This window comes from Vanessa tameamea, chromosome 8, assembly GCF_037043105.1.
Source record: "Vanessa tameamea isolate UH-Manoa-2023 chromosome 8, ilVanTame1 primary haplotype, whole genome shotgun sequence".
Lineage (NCBI taxonomy): Eukaryota > Metazoa > Arthropoda > Insecta > Lepidoptera > Nymphalidae > Vanessa > Vanessa tameamea.
Genome location: NC_087316.1, coordinates 12,531,098 through 12,547,985, shown reverse-complemented (window position 1 = coordinate 12,547,985; position 16,888 = coordinate 12,531,098). Strand labels below are relative to the sequence as shown.

The 16,888-nt window shown below is 34.2% G+C and overlaps 3 protein-coding genes across 8 annotated transcripts; 2 read left to right on the top strand and 1 right to left on the bottom strand.

Annotated features, from left to right (window-relative positions):
• The first annotated feature begins 1,940 nt into the window (after positions 1-1,940).
• On the top strand, positions 1,941-4,448 carry LOC113404761 (uncharacterized). 3 transcript variants are annotated; one of them, XM_026645765.2, is made up of 7 exons: positions 1,941-2,112; positions 2,193-2,354; positions 2,577-2,738; positions 2,909-3,196; positions 3,599-3,736; positions 3,882-4,068; positions 4,284-4,448. In XM_026645765.2, exons 1-7 carry the CDS (start codon positions 1,994-1,996, stop codon positions 4,356-4,358), a joined length of 1,131 nt encoding a protein of 376 aa, XP_026501550.1. In that variant the 5' UTR covers positions 1,941-1,993; the 3' UTR covers positions 4,359-4,448. The 3 variants fall into 3 exon arrangements, with proteins under 3 accessions (XP_026501550.1, XP_064071791.1, XP_064071790.1); XM_064215720.1 differs by having other exon boundaries at positions 1,951-2,354; XM_064215721.1 differs by lacking the exons at positions 3,882-4,068; positions 4,284-4,448 and having other exon boundaries at positions 3,615-3,736.
• On the bottom strand, positions 4,438-15,052 carry LOC113404757 (transmembrane GTPase Marf). Of its 4 annotated transcripts, none has more exons than XM_064215717.1 (16): positions 14,898-15,052; positions 14,665-14,704; positions 13,821-14,132; positions 12,850-12,976; positions 11,492-11,654; positions 11,111-11,341; positions 10,516-10,623; positions 10,242-10,392; positions 9,791-9,954; positions 9,207-9,359; positions 8,890-9,097; positions 8,466-8,698; positions 8,034-8,189; positions 7,758-7,954; positions 7,255-7,463; positions 4,438-7,053 (listed from the first exon to the last, which is right to left on the bottom strand). In XM_064215717.1, the coding sequence occupies exons 3-15, from the start codon at positions 14,020-14,022 to the stop codon at positions 7,265-7,267; spliced, it is 2,292 nt and encodes a 763-aa protein (XP_064071787.1). In that variant the 5' UTR covers positions 14,023-14,132; positions 14,665-14,704; positions 14,898-15,052; the 3' UTR covers positions 4,438-7,053; positions 7,255-7,264. The 4 variants fall into 4 exon arrangements, with proteins under 4 accessions (XP_064071787.1, XP_064071789.1, XP_026501544.1 ...); XM_064215719.1 differs by having other exon boundaries at positions 13,821-14,065; XM_026645759.2 differs by lacking the exon at positions 14,665-14,704.
• A 267-nt stretch (positions 15,053-15,319) lies between these two features.
• On the top strand, positions 15,320-16,486 carry LOC113404770 (B-cell CLL/lymphoma 7 protein family member A). Its single transcript, XM_026645775.2, has 3 exons — positions 15,320-15,550; positions 15,640-15,824; positions 16,125-16,486. Exons 1-3 carry the CDS (start codon positions 15,462-15,464, stop codon positions 16,250-16,252), a joined length of 402 nt encoding a protein of 133 aa, XP_026501560.1. The 5' UTR covers positions 15,320-15,461; the 3' UTR covers positions 16,253-16,486.
• Positions 16,487-16,888: the final 402 nt, after the last annotated feature.

Below are 16,888 nucleotides of genomic sequence, written 5' to 3'. Positions count from 1 at the left end.
TAATTAAAATTCAGTATATTTTTTTTTTTTACCTACTTCAGAAAATATTTACAGTCTTTATTTTTGCACCGAGGCCTTTAAATCGGGCCCTGATCAAATTGAGTATTTTATTAAGAGAAAGTTCTTTTTCAACCACGAGAAAAATAAATAGATTTAAACAAATTTGACATTGAATTCACGCTAATACGACATAAATCTCTAAGGTTTGTTTATCTTTAATCCTTCTGCGATTGGTATAAGGTATATGTAGGTACTTAAACATCTTTGAAAAATGTCTCGCTGTAAAACTTTTATATCATATTCTTTTATCTTTTAAAATTCATCTAAATAACCATTTGACACATATACAAAATAATAAAAATTGTAAGTACGTAAGGGGAAATAGGCCACCTGGCGGTAAGTGGTCACCACCACCCATAGACTTTGTCGATGTATGAACTATTAACCATTCCTTATATGACCAATGCGCCACCAACCTTGGGAACTAAGATGTTATACTTCTTGTTACTTATATATACTAATACTTAGCAGTATTCCTGTTTGGCGGTAGAATATCTGATGAATGATTGATATATACAAACCCCTACCACCAAGTGCGTCCTCCACGCTACACTCAGTTATACACTTAGGTACAGATAGCCCACATGTCATCCGTAATAATATCTTAATCTAAGACTTACAGGCGGAAGGGGACACGTAATGCCATACGCAAGAAGTGCAGGAGCGAAATATTTTTCATATTTCAGTAAATCACAATACTTGTAATTAAAATCTATAAACGACCGTCTGTATTCATTGTGAAGATACTCGTAGAATGATATATGTATCTAAAAATTGAATATTCAAGTTTAGTATTAGTTATAAAAACAAACAAAGATATTCCGCATCGGTTTTAATTACCGAAACATTATTAGCCCATTGATTTTTCAAGGTGGACTCAATATTGATCTGGTAACCGCTCTTCCTGCTATATCGTCTGACATCAAAGGTGTAGTTATAGAAGTATTTTTTATTTACGTATACTACTTTGGCCCTCTCTGGTATCACTTGAACAGCCTGTAAGATTAAATACGATGTATAAGTAACAGGATTTCTTAGCTCAGCAGACCTATGTTGGACCACTAGGTATTATGAAATTGCCTGAATTTATATTTTATATGTATGGCTAATGTCTTTTTCAATTAGCTGTAGAAAAAATTTCCATTATTGATTCCACCTGGTAGGGATAGCATATTTATGGTTCAAAAACAATTTGTAACTCACACAAAAAACTTCAAAAATAATAACTAAAACTATAATCACAATTTTGTACAAAATCGTGTAAGTCATTTCGGAAATAAATATCACGATTAACACAATATAACAAATAGTACAATTTCATTTGCATGGACTTTTCCATCTGCTCTAAAATTATAATCTAAGGTATACAATTGGTTTTAAACTTTAACATTATGAGATAATAATAGCTATATTTTCATTAGCTAACAATACAATAATTTCTATGGTTATATATGTATATTAATATATTTTTAATGTTTCTAATGAAATTATGATTATGGTGATCGACGAATAATGCCTCCAAATATATACAGTCATTATGATATAATAAACAAATGCTAATATTTTTATTACATTAATATATTGTATCAAAACTAAATGTTTAAAAAAATTGGCTTGAAATTTTTATTTCAAGTTAATACTAATAATATCTTTTGAGAAAAATATATTAACAATATTTTTCTCAAACATACACGGAATTGTTCAAATTAGATTCGAAAAAGAATCCGCAAAATATCACTCAAACACTTTTCCGGTCTCAACATTACTGTATTTTCGGTACCTCCTTTTTGTCAAAAAGGAAGTATGAGCACTTCACTTATGTGATATGTCAATGTCAATAATTTGACAACTAAACTATAAACATTACGACGTCCGGACGTCCAGGACTTAAGATTTGGGACATATATTTTTTTAAAATATCTAAGTTATTTTTATGTATATAATGTCTCATTATAATAATCAGAATATAACTCTAGACACAAAATATGATGATAACAAGCAGTGCATCGTTGGAACATGTTCAGACATGTGTCCACGTGAAGAAGTTACTTTGTAAGATTTAACTGCGAAAACGTTGTTAATAATCATACTCCAACATGATGGGAATAATTGTGTTATTTATTTAATTAAAGGCGGAAAAAAGAAAAGTTGGTGCATGTTCTAGAAGTTACTGGTTCGGGATACAAATTAATTAAAAGTTACTCCCGTTCGGCGGCCAGTGCTAATATGGCAGTGCCTCGTCTTTTGAGGCCATATCCAGTGCTCTTTGACACTATACACTATTTGCTGATAAAGTAAATTTTTGAATATTCTTACAGCTGTTATTTCTATACTTTTAAAAATGTAATATAAATATATATTACTTAAATATACAACTATCTCATTGATCTTTAGATTGTCTATAAGATAACTTTGAATAAATATCTTGTGAGTTTTTAATGGTAAATTTGTCAAAATATATTTTTTTTCATTATATACAATATATTAATAAATAATAAAATAAAATTATTTTCCAGGGTATCAAATAGATCAGACGTTCCAATGTCAGTTTTGTATGACTTTCTAAATGATCGTCTAAGGGCTGTAAGGCAAGATATGACTATACAAAGGCTCCCACCAGAGGAGTGCATTGTTCTACTAGAACCTATGATTAGATTTTATGTCTACTTTGGCTATAGGTATTTACATATTAAATTAAATATAAAATATATATGCAATCAGTAAAAATGGTAAACTTTAAAAATATAGTTTATTTATTGTGTGAATCAGGTGTGTTGTCTGTAGAGAAAAATCATTAAAAGTCAATTAATAATCTAAATATATATTTCTTTTAAAATATTTGTTTTAGGTTATGTGAACATCCACTGAGTGAATATGATCCTGTTCTAAACAAGAAATATCTGTTGGAATGTCTGAAATGGTACTTAAGTTCTTGTGACCTTATAGAACGGAGTAAGGTTGGAGTGAATGATGTTGATGAGATCATTGATAATTTATCATCTTTGAATGTTAATAGAGGGAAAGATGGTACTCTCTCATGTGACAGAATATTGGTAGAAAGCTTGTATATCTTATGTAATTTAGATGATATCCACCCACTTTATAGGTATTTGAATTTACCAAAATCTATAAAAAGGTTAGTATTATAATGATTATATGAAACTCATAGGTCATTGTCAAATGTAAAATTAAATTGAAAATTCAGCTGTCTCCTGTAAAAAGAAAATTGGCTACTTTTATTTTGTCTGGACTCTGAGCAATAATAACTATTTCTAACAAAAATTAACGTATAGAAATGTATGTATGACATGCAATGTATTTTGTTTCTCCCGGTTATAATATAATTTATTTTTGTTTTTACACTTATACACACAATTACACAAATATTTAAATTATTCTTGTACATTCACTTATTTTTTTTGTTAAAATAATGATGTTGTGATAGTTTCTCATAATAATTTGTTTTTGTATTGCCTCACATGAAGCTTTGCTCATTATTATATATAGAGTTAAAATTATTACAATATAAATATTGTAGAGTTTCTATATTAAAGCTGACCTACAACATAGCATTGGCTCACCAGCATAGGAATTACATCAGAATGTTGCAACTTTCTACAAGATTATGTCCACTAACATTCTCAGTTCTCTGCTTGTATCTGCCCTCATTACAAAAGTGAGTTGATATTTGTACAAATTTATCATATTATTTATTGCTTCAATTTTGAAAATCCTAAACTGTACAAGATGTTCTTTCTTAAATTCCAAACATTATTTATTTATTGAATGTAAAGAAATAAATCATTATATACTAATTTCAGAAGAGCTTTGCAAAGCCTGAGTACTGCATTCAACAGTAAACATTTAACTGTGCCTGTGAGGGTGGTACAAAAGTGGCTAGCATTCAACAGTGAGGAGGAAGTGCGTTCGGCTTGTAAATATTATGGTCTGGAAGCTACTGATGGTGTATTCTTTAACAAGAGTAATTTTAAACACAATGAAAATATGGTATGATAACATTTCTATCCATATTTAAATGACTAAATATTTATGAATATGTAACATCAACATTTGGTACTCACGTATATGTATTATTTTATGTTTAAAAGAAGGCTACCATATCATTGGGATAGTACATTGCCATAGATGCGCACGAAAAAAATTTCGCACACACACAATACTCCAAAAAGTTAATTAACAAAGTTTTATTTTTATTGTTTTAGCTCCCACCGAAAAAATACTATAAAGCAAAAATATTAAGTTTGAAGCTTGAAGATGTGCTATCCTATACTATTTAATGTTAAATATGTTAAGCATGTAACAACAGATCTCATTATTTTTTGTTAAAAGTTTGTCGTTTTTAAATAAAACAAAGAATTATAAAGGAATCCTTTATTTATTTACATAAGAAAATTCACCTAATTATGCATGACTAATTACATTTAACAACAAAATCTATCTAAACCGTATGTGGCCTCAACTCATTAAATCCATAACATAGAAATGGGGCCTCATATATATATACTACTTAGTAACCAAAATCATGATTACAAAAAAATATTTGTGAGCAGTAAATATATTAAATTTTAATCTGTAATTTGTACAAAAATAAAAAGAATATTTATTTTCAATAGGTTACTATTTTCACTTTGGTATCTAAGTTTTGATCAATTTATAAAATGTTATTGTAGAACGCCAATATATATAAAAACCAATTTACGTATTCCTATACTCGATTTTTTGTACAAATTAGATTAAAGTAGATAATACATAACACTATGTATAATTAGCCAATTTTATAGGTACTTTGTACCGGAGGACATACATGCATACATTTTAACAAATTTACATTGAAATAAATATATTCCTCCATTTGTAACGCGTATTTTTTTAACTTTATATTATCATACTAGAAAGCGTTTCTAAATTGAAAAGCAAATGAATGGGCATCAAACAGAATAATTGAAAATTTTATTGATTCATTGTTATATAATTTCAACTGATCTTCAACATTCGTTGTTCTGTAACAGAACATACTTGCAGCTCACTCTAACGTCTCACCCTTCGTAGTCTAGTCGGTGAAGCTTAGAGAGCTGTAGCGTCGTTACTTCATTTATGATATTACTTATTATATTTTCCAATTGTATTGATTCTAGTATACTCCGGAGTTTCCCAGCATTTGTCTATTACTTGTCTTTCAAGGACAATATCTCAAAATCACCTCATTACTAGCAATTTGGTAACATTTCTTTTCAGTATATTATACATAATTTCTTTCGCTTTACATGTAATAATACTTTCTGTATTAAACTTACAAATGTTCTTAATTTATTCAAATTTAATAACGACCTAAGATTGTAACATATCGGCTGCTCAATTAGCTTTATATTTTAGCGTATAGCACCAAGCGGGCATAAAAAGATATATAATCAAAATTAAAAATTTCACTAAAGTTTTATAGTAACAAAATTGCGAAGACTAATGCAAAGCTGGATGTGACACTGCAATAACTTTAATTATTATATTAACAAATTTTTGTTTTCAATCGCCAGTCACATTTTATCAGAAAAATAAAATTTACGTTTCATCATAGTTCCTATTCCATCAATTAAAATATCTGGCGTTACATAGACCTTAAAAGATGTCACGATCCAGCAGAGAATTAGTGTCTCCTCACGCGCGAATTCATTGTGATAAAAAATGTTACAAGACGAAATACAAAATAATTACAAAATGAATTTACACGGATTTAATCAACTATACATGAGTTAATGTACAAGATTGACCTACCCAAGGTCACATTAAGGTCAACGTATCAAATCTCTTGTGGATTAAATCTCAGCCTCATGAGCCTCACTCCACATCGCGCTGGAATAGCTTCGCGAATGACATTGTCCAAGTTCTATAATTTCATTTTTTGTTTGATGGCTAATACGGTTATAATAGTGAAGCTCAGTGGACCGAAGACCCCATAATTGTCATGTCATTACAATGGTGCTGGCAGGAGATTAAAAATATTTATACACATTGAAATACAACAGGCTAACAAATATAAAACAGCGAGGTTGTATTGTAAGTCTTTATACAACTGTTGTCATTTATTTTTAGTTTTGCCTTTTTAAGATATTTGAAATATCACAAACACATAATTTTTAAATATACAATTTTTTTATTTAAAAAGATTTGTATATAAAAACAATTACTGCTTTATACCATTTTTAAAGTCAAATGGCTAAAGAAAATGGTATTTTGTGCGTTTATAATAGACACCTTACTCCGCAGAGTTATATAAAGACATACATATAACCTCACATATTTAAGACATCTACAACAACAATAATCAACAGTAAATAAATAGACCATGCACACAACACCCTCAAAAGTCTCGACGGTAGCGTCTTCACCAACAAATGGTAACATTATTTTAATATCTAATGCCTTACGAAAAATATTTATATATCACAAAATATTCGAATTTATTTAGTTTAGCTTACTTACATTTTGTTTTTTCTAATGTTAGAAGAAAATTAAAATTGGTCCAATGTTTTCAACTTATGTCGTTAAATAAATATTATATTTCAATCTCTTCAACTATTATTATGGAGGCACAGTTTAATAATTATCTCAAGAGAACTAATTCAATTACCTTGATAAAATGTCCAGTGTGATGATCACTTCTCGATATAAAAAGTAACATATTAAATTTATAAAATGTCTGAATTATTTTCTAAATAAGCTAAAATATACCTTGGTCATAAAGAAAGACATCAGAATATTATTGTCTACATAACACACGGTATATGAAGTAAGATTACGTTAAGGTTACATTGATACTAATGTCCTCAATAAATGTTACTCTTAACACATAATCACGCTACCATCGAGACTACACAACATAACTACGATAATAATATTTAATCAGCTGCGCTGCACCAGTGCTCTCGTATGAAATGCATCCCGCGACTGCCGGCCCGTTCAGGGTATCTTAAACACCTGTAAGGGTGAGAGAAAAAAATGTATTAAAATTATTATAAAGATGTCTATTTTGAAAGAAGAAAATGTTTACATTAATGAGATATTATTGTTTAATAAATTTTACAAAATATAAATTAAATTTTTATACAATGTGTTTGGATTTGTTTAGATATCGAGAATTGTTTTTTATTTACCATTAGTTCACAATTATAGTAAAACTTACAATATCCTAATGTTTGAGGAAAGCGTCATCGAATAGTTCCAGTTCGTGGCAGAGGTAGTTCGCCTTGTTCCTCAGTTTCTTGGCGGAGGTGGACGCTCCGTCTAACATTTTAATAGCTTCCTTGACTTCGGTCAGCTCGCTGTCCATCTCGGTGGTCGCCTCGTCCACCAAGCGACAGAGCCGAGCGAACATCGTGGAGAGCTCTCTGACGTAGATAGACAGTCATTAGTAATGCAAGTTACGATTAGTGCGGCAAACTTAAATCCTAGGTAACTGCGCAGGACACGGTGCACAAACATAGATGGACTCTCAACTCTCTGGAAATCGATTCGATCGAAGAGGCATTACGTGCAGGAACAACATGGTTCATCACATCATTGTTGACTTCCCAATTCTGGGTTACTAGTAATGTTGTTTAACTAACATCTGCAAAAGTAGCCGGGAGTCTACAGCTTTATGAACCTATCGGGTAGCAGCGCCGGGCGGCGCGGATACGTACTGCTGCACCTGGTGGCTGCAGTTGGCGGAGGTGAGGTCGACAATGAGGCGCAGCTTGCGGCCGGCGTGCGCCACGTACTGCCGCTTGAACACGCGCTCCTGCGCGCGCGTGGTCCACGTCAGCCGCTCGTACGCGTACAGCGCGCCGTACACCAGCCCCGTCACCGCCACCACCCGCCAGCCCACCGTCTTCAGCAACTGTCAGCAGCAGCGATACCAATATTAAAATCACTCTGATACTGTAACTTTAAATACGACATGATACTAGTCCGCTCACCAGTCCGGAGAGCAGCAGGCCGCCCATGGTTCCCTGCGAGGTGAGCGCGCCGAGGGCGAACTTGGAGACCATGCTCCACTCCTCCGCACTGAGCGGGCCCACGCCGGGGGCGGGGCGCGGGGACTCCTGCGCCGCGGGGGGCATCGACGGAGGGATCTGTTCGGATTATCGTTTATTGTCAGTGGATGAGATGGTTTAATTTATGCTCATTATCGAAGAATATTCGAAATGTCTTCGATGCGCCCTCTCTGAAATTATGGGATCCATAGTTATCATCAAAATCTACAACTTTAATTGTCTACGATGACTCGATAATAAAAACCTAAATGAATCTGGATTAGCTTATAATAATAAGAAACCTATATTTGTGATGGGACAATCAAGTGGACGTTGGGGAAATGTGTAAATGCATGAAGGAGTATGCGTTAATACCTGTGTTACCGTTGGAGGATTCTTTAGGGCGATTTTATTCGTGTTCCGTCCCTGGAAGCGCTGGATCAGAGCCGTGATCCCGTAAGAAAAACGAAACGTGAGATCCTCCTGGAAATCGGCGCAGAGGTTGTCGCAGTTGAGGCGGTAGAGCACTTCGAAGGGTTGCTGGTGGGGCACGATGTAGCTGGCTGCCGCCGCTCGCTTGTGCATGGGCAGTATGTTGTACATGCGTTCTGGGGAACAGGTATAGGACGAAACGAAATTTAAAAATAAGTAACTATATATAAGTAGCAAGAAGTATTAAGAAATCAAACCTTAGATTTACGTATTTCATGCGATTCGGTAATAACTCAGCTATATTGTGCTCCACTGAGGGTTTATGAATAATATATCTTTATTTATAACACGACACTATTACGCTCACCGGCCATCTCCTTCTGCGCCTCGTCCATCTCGTGGCCGATGTCGGCGGACAGGCGCTTCTTGAGCCGCGAGCCGAGGCCGGCCTCCACGTGGCGGTGCAGCGCGCGCTTGTACAGCTCCAGCGCGCCGCGCTCGCTGCGGAAGGGCGCCTCGTACTCGTCCACCAGCGCCGACAGCCGCCGGATCTCCTGGCTCAGCGTCAGCGACACCTGCGGGGCACCGTTCGCGTTGGGCTCGAGCTTCGGGTACTTCGCCTCGTAGACGAAATATTCTCGATTCGGGGATAGAATTCGACCCGGTGGGAGGACTGTGGGATACCTTGTGTTCGACGCTCTCCACCATGCGACCGATCTTGTCCTTCATCTGGCGCGTGATGGCGGTGAGCTGCTCCTCCACGGCCGACAGCTGCTCCTGGAGAACGCGTTGCTTCTCCACCTTCGCAGCCTTCTGCTCGCTCGAGCTGTTGTACACCTGAGCCGCGATAGTCGTGTATGTTTATTATATTCGACGTCACCGACGACACTTTTAAGTTCTTTTCTAAATAAAGACAGTTTTTCAGCAAATAATTTAAATGCGTTATTGACGGGAATATGAAATACAAATTTAGTCTATGTTATCCAAATGTTCGTGAGTTAATTGTGATTTTGATTACCGTATATGGTTTATACGACACGACAACTAATAAACAGATATATATTGTGGAACAGTCGGAACGAAGCCGCTTTCGCTAATTAAAACAATAACAAAAAAATAAGTTTAAGTAAAGATATATAAAACAGAAAGAGACAGACAGAAAGAGAGAGAGAGAGAGAAAAGACGTCCGAGGACACTTCTTCTTAGGTGTCAATTTCTACCAGTGCAGTCTGCCTACTGTCAGCCGCGGGACTATCTATGGGACTCACGAGCTCGAGCGCCGCCATGACGTCGCCGGCGATGTTCTTCCCGCGGCGCGAGTGCTGCGCGAACTTGGTGCGCACGGCGGACTGGCTGATGCACTCCTCGAACTTGCGCTCGAAGTCCACGAACTCGAAGTAGCGCACCTGGTGCCCGTCCGCCAGCAGCGGCGCTGCGGACATCGCACTCCACGGTCACGAATATAGGTGGTAGGTGGGTGCCACCCACTTATCATTTATTCTACCGCAAAGCAGAAGTACTCAGTATGCAAAGGCGAGTTAGCCAGTGTGATCGTAAGCATAAGGGCGATGTGAGCAGTGGTTAGTATTTCTTATAGCGCCCATGACTTATGGACAGTGTCCATTTTCTTGTCGACCATGTGATAAAAAACCTTCAAACTGACACACTGCAACATTAGGGGCACCATATAGATGGACGTAGAGACGAGGGGGTACTCACAGGAGACTGGCTTCTCCCGTTCGCGCATGCGCGTGAGCAGCGCCTCCTTGGCCGAGATGAAGAAGATGCGCTCCTCCGCCTCCTTGGGGGAGCACACGCGCAGCTCGCGGGACAGGAAGTCCACGCAGCGGTTGGCGTGCTGGCTGCGCACCTGCGGGCACACGGAAGCTCGTTATGGAACAGCTCGAGACCACGTTATACTTTAATGATAATTCGATGGAAGAAATCTACGTACTATTATTATACATACTGAGCGTCAATAAAAAAATCTTACTTGGTCTAAATACTCGGGTTCCGAAGCGGAAGCGTCCCATCGATTATTCAATATGAATATATTCGGTTGCGATATCTTCGTCGATACTTTGTGAAAGAAATTCTTCTCCTGTGAAATGAAGTCAAAAACGACATTAAATAAATATGAAGAGCAACGAACTTGACAATATTAACGTTTTGACGACATATCTGACGTCATATACGACATATTAACGTGTTTATTATTGTGTGTGTGTTTATATTTGTATTATTTAATTTTAATATTACACGAAATGTAAAAAAATATTTAGTTACAACATACGGTTGCACGAAATGTTTGTTTCAAAATTTTTAAAGTATGTTTCAATCATTCATAAGCATTACTATTTAAAATTGATAATATATTAGACACAGGATAATATAACAACTAAGATTAGAATTTTGTTGATATTTTTTGCTGTATTAAAAATAAATAATTTATTATTGTAATCACGAATATTCGACTAAAAAAGAAAATTATCCCGCTGAGTTTCTTTCGGTTCCTCTCGGATCCGAGGTGTTTCTCACGGAACCGGAGTCCCCGCGGCGGGGCCCGCGCGAACAACGGAGCTACTCACGGTGACCATGAGCGTGGACTCGGCGTTGGCGACGAGCACGAACACGTCGGCGTCGAGGCAGTGCTTGTCGATCCACTGGTCCAGGTTGGGCGTGACGTCGACGCCGGGGCTGTCCACCAGCACCACGTCGTCGCGCAGCAGCGCGCACAGCTCGCGCGGCCAGTGCACGTGCACCAGCGAGCACTCCTGCAGCCGCGACGCGCACAGCGCGTGGCCCAGCTGGCTCACCGACTGCAACGCAACGTTTGTGTTTGTGGGCATTGTAAGACCTAAGAGACGCCTCTGCGACCGGAAATGGAATGGCATCGATACGAAATATTTTAACATTATTTGGTCCTGTTCTCGTTACGTGTCTCGTTAAAGATGGCGAGTGAAATTTACCTGTACATTGAGCTTCTCCTCGGAACCTTCCGTCCTCATGAAGGCCTCGTCTGTATCGGATCCCTCCACCTGCAGGAAGCAGTTGGTGGTGTGGCCAATGCCACTCGGCAAGATCTTGTCGTGAAGCATGGCATTGATGACTGTGCTCTTACCGTTGCTCGTCCTTAATTAAATTAATTTTGTTAGTACAAGTTTTTTACTACTATCATATTTTTCTATCAATTAAAATTAATCATTCAACAATTTATTTATTTTTATTTGAAGTAGATTGGCAGACTGGCATGGGCCACCTGATAGTTAGTGGTACACACCACCACCTGACATTGACACTGTGACAAATATTAAGCATCCCTTACATCACCAATGCACGACCAACCTCGGGAATTAAGATGTTATGTCCCTGGTGCCTGTAGTAACATTTGTTCACTCATCCTTCAATAAGGAACACAAGTACAGAATAATACACTGCATATTATATACTCTACATTATGCAACACTGTTGTTATAAGAAAACTTTAACTAAATTAGCTATAACAAATTATTTCTTATTGTATTTTTGTTTATCATTTATCCAGTATCAGCTCATAATGAGTTAGTAATTTAGTATATATTGAATTATATAATATAATATATATATAATAGTCTTTAGGGATGTTATGGATATGTAATTTAAGTTCTGGATATAGTATGTGAATGATATTTTACCAATTATCGGATGTCTGATAGTTTTGGTAAAAGTTGTGAAGCTCCATAACATTCCTGATTTATATTATAAGCTAAGCAATTGACGATGGAAAAACTTGGATATTAGGCATGTTCTAGCTCATGCTCTCGTAACTCATAGTACCAGTGGGTAGGATCTTAGCTAACAAACATAATTTATGTTGAATGAGAGAACAGTAGTAATATATACTATGGCATTGCTTATATACGCTAGTAAACACCAGTAAAGTAAGTGAACTAGTTAAAAGCAAAAATATTAATCTGCAGTGATGGAAAACTGATCTTCTGCACACTTACAAATGTGCCATCTGTGTTATAGTTCTTATAACGTTAAAAATATAATACAGTGAATTACAAAATGTATACAAATGCAATTTAAATGGTTTTATATGTATTTAAAGAAAATTCCATAATCAAATTAGCACTTATAGCATTTGTCTATAGCTAGTGACGCTAAAAACTGTTCTACTACTGACTTCTGCTACTAACATCGCTCAATAAAGGGCCTATCTAAGTTGAAAAGAGATGTTTCAATGGTAATTTATTTAGTTTGCCAGGCTGGCTGTTCCTCAAGGTCTTTGCTTGAAGTTATGTAGCCTAACATTACTCAATTATCAATAATCTTAAAAACATACCTTCCAAAGAATGCCACTTTCATGTGATCTCGTTTAAGAACCTCCCGTATGGCTTGTACTTTACTGACATACGCTTCAACATTCGCAACATCTTGTGCTGTCGCAATACCATTCTCACCAGACACAGCTGAAAATTGATAAAGTGAAACTTGAAACATTTAGCATATTTATCAACTGGTAACACATTATTAGAAAAAAAAAAAACAATTGTACAAATCCAATGAGGAAGTTATAATAATTATAAATATTAAAAAGAATTTACTAAAACTATTTACTATATAATAAATCTATATTAAATGTAATGGAATTATCCATTATATTGTTATTTTTCGCCATTCGTAAAGCAGCATCTTCACTTTAAAATAATTGTAAGTCAAATAATTTTATATTGAAACAAATTTCATTTTAGGTAATATTAAATAATTTCTGATAAGATTTACTCTTCTTGTCACATTATTGTGATAAACAGAATGGGCTACAAAAGATAATCTTTTGAGGTTGTAAGTAGTTGAATAAATTATACTATAGATTGACATTAAATTATCTTTTATATAAAAATTAGTGCTTGTTTTGATCTATGTTAAATGTATTAAAGTACCATTCATCTGATTGAGTTGAGTCTTTGTACAGTTTCTGTTGTTTTTTTTTTGGTCTGAAGATTACTCTCTTAGTATTAACAATAAAATTAGTAGGACACAGGGGAGAATTATTTAGAAAATTTATAAATTAAAGCATCATGAATTTGTTTATAGTAAATTCATTATAAACAATGCTCCTTCTTCTTAAATCAGATAATTACAAATTCTGTGAAGTGATTTGCTAAATTCATAGTCATTAAAAGAAATTTTACTCATTATAAACAATAATTTCTTCAATACTATTACATCAATGTATGTAAGAAAAGATTAAACAATGATTTGGCTAGAGATTTTACTATTAACATAATTATATTATTATAAATACAAACTTACCATGCATAAATGTAACTGCATCCTTGACATAATCATCAATTTCAACAAATATGTCATTAATCTTCTTTTTGGCTCTTACAAATATCTGTAGAGGCGAATCCACATTTGACATATTGACACGAACAGTCCCATTGTTCATAGCGACATTATGAGGCCCGTCGCCAGCCATCATCGATATTGTACGGTTAACATATGCAGCCATACGGGAAGGAAAGATGCACTGTGTTCGTTAGCTGTACCTTACACTGGACAATGCCAATTATATAATTACAATACCACTTCTATGGTTCAAACACAACATGCACGGTACAACTGCAACAAAAACAAAACAAGCATAAGAGTGCATAGCAAGACAGACACAGTGAGATGATATCATAGCATTTGAAATGGTTCATGAGTATATATCGCACACAAATGAACAATAATCGTAAAATTAAAGTAATTGCTAGTAAATATCCTACTTTTTTTCATTGCCAATGTCTCTCTGCTGGGCAAAAGTTCCTCTCTCGTGTTAACGAGAAGATAATATATTTTTTCTACCACAAATAACCTATATGTGATCCACACAATAGAGAAAAATCAATAAAAGTTTAACATGAGCTAAAAATGAATTGCACTATGGTATATTAGGTTGAAGGAAGAATAGTTTATAGGTTTCATAATTAAACTGATATTAACAGCTGATGTGGTTGACTGAATTTGTTACAGAGTATCTTTCACTAGGTTATAGCATATTATAAGAGAAATAAAACAAGTATTACACCACAACGAGTTAGCTAATGAATATGAGTAAAGTGCAGAAAAGCAAAACATTGAGCACTACATAAATGTAAATCTAGTGCACCTTATCATTCCGTTGCATCATAGACATCACAAACACATCCCTGCAGTCCGAGCCGCGTGAAAATTTATGTAAACTTTAAACTATTTATATATTTTATACATTACAAAAAAAACCTTTTAAGACGTAAAACAAATGACAGCCGCTGAATATGAGATATGCGCTGAATTTCAGATATATTTTATTTTTTAAGCATATAAGGAAAGTTTAAAATATCCCACATTAAATAATCTTACCTGTTTTAAAGCAACATTATATTACATTACATAAACTGTATTTTTATTTATTTTTTCGGCAGAATATACCTGTAAAATTTTTCATTTATGATTTTTGCATGTTTTTGTTCTCTATTACTTTTTAATACTGTACTTCGATTTACTGTATTAAATTAAAATAATTTCATTGGTTCGCACACCATTTCTAGAAATTCCTCCAATCATATTTCTTTATTGAACTACGACGTTTCGTAATTGCTAAAGATATTTTATCAATTGTCTATAGTATACATTTTTTTCTGATTTCTAACAAAATGTAAATTAAAAATAAAATATAATTAATGAAGTATTGTTTACTAAAAATATCGAATAAAATTTACATATTTTTTAGTATACAAACAAATTTATAACGAAATCCAGTTAATGTCTTGTCAAAAAGGAACTGTCAATTTCATAAATGGCGGATTTACCCAAATGCGAAAGAACGCCAGTTGTGTTTAATTTAATGTAATGAAATAATTTTAGATTTTTATTAAAAGTTTAATAATTTTAATTCAGTAGTATTTTAATATAACTTATAGTACAATGTCTCGTTCCGTGCGTGCCGAAACTAGGAACCGTGTGAAAGATGATATCAAAAGAGTCATGCAAGCTGTTGAAAAAGTTCGCCATTGGTAAGCTACACATCTTCATTTGATAAAAAATATAATATAATAATGTATTGACATATAAAGATTAAATTATATATTAAACCGAATTGTAGGGAGAAAAAATGGGTGACTATTGGGGAAACAACCATGAAGATATACAAATGGGTGCCGATATCCACGAATGAACAGAAGAAGAAACATGCAGCGAAACGAGAAAATAAAGAGAACACACTAACACCCAAAAAAATGCACGACTCTTCTAATTCCAATTTCGGAATGGCAGAGGACTCGAATACATGTAAGTTTCATTCATATATTTTTTAATAAATATATAGCATATGTGTTGACCATTACTCTGAAATATTCTTTAAGAAATGATTTATTTTTATAGCAAAGCATCAAAATTCACTTATAATTTACAGAATTATTATAAGAATTGAGAAAGAGTTATTCAATTTTAAAAACTTTTAAATGTATTTATTATCAAAAAGACTAAATTAAATTCTTTGTATGATCCTTTTATTTATTTATTTACCTCTAAGATTGAAATATTAAAGAAATAATATAAAATAATTTCACTTTCATCATTTGCTTCCAGGTTTCTCAACAGTAAGTGATTCTCAGGGCCCCACAGACTTCACCTCGACGCACATGAACTTTTCTGAAGACTCCAATTCACAGAGCAGTGGTACCACAACACCCGCGAAAAGATTAAAAACAGACTGAGGTATGACCAAAAGTTAAAATTTTTGGTTTTCAAATATATAGACTTTATACAAAGCAAAGGACATAAACATAATGAAAATGTGAGCTGTGTGTCAGTGTTAGTGATGTGCTAATAAATATAAATGCATATATGACCTTAATTTTATATAGTTTTCACAGACATTATTATTAATTGTAATATATGAGTATATTTTATGTGAAGACAGTGTTCAGAATATACTTTTTGAACTGATATCTTTGTTATTTGCATTTAATAAACCAGTTTGTGTACATTTGTTTAAATTAAAATATGTGTATGTGAATTTATATAGTATTCCTTGTAACGGAGAACTCAACAGAGTGACAGATTAAATGTAGCCTATTCCAGTGGCAAATGAAGTACAGATAAACAAACCTCCGATTCATATCTCAGCTAAAAATAGTTCTAGATTACCTAATATATCTTTATTTTTAATATAGCACCATCCGCTTTGATTAAACATACAAATATTCAAAAGTAATTATGCCAACTTTTAAAATGCTCTTATTTTACAAATCCATAATTAATACTATATGTTATTTTAGATCTTGACCAATGATGTTATGACAATTCAAGGTGGTTTGTTATTTATCTTTACTGCTATTATTTGAATATGC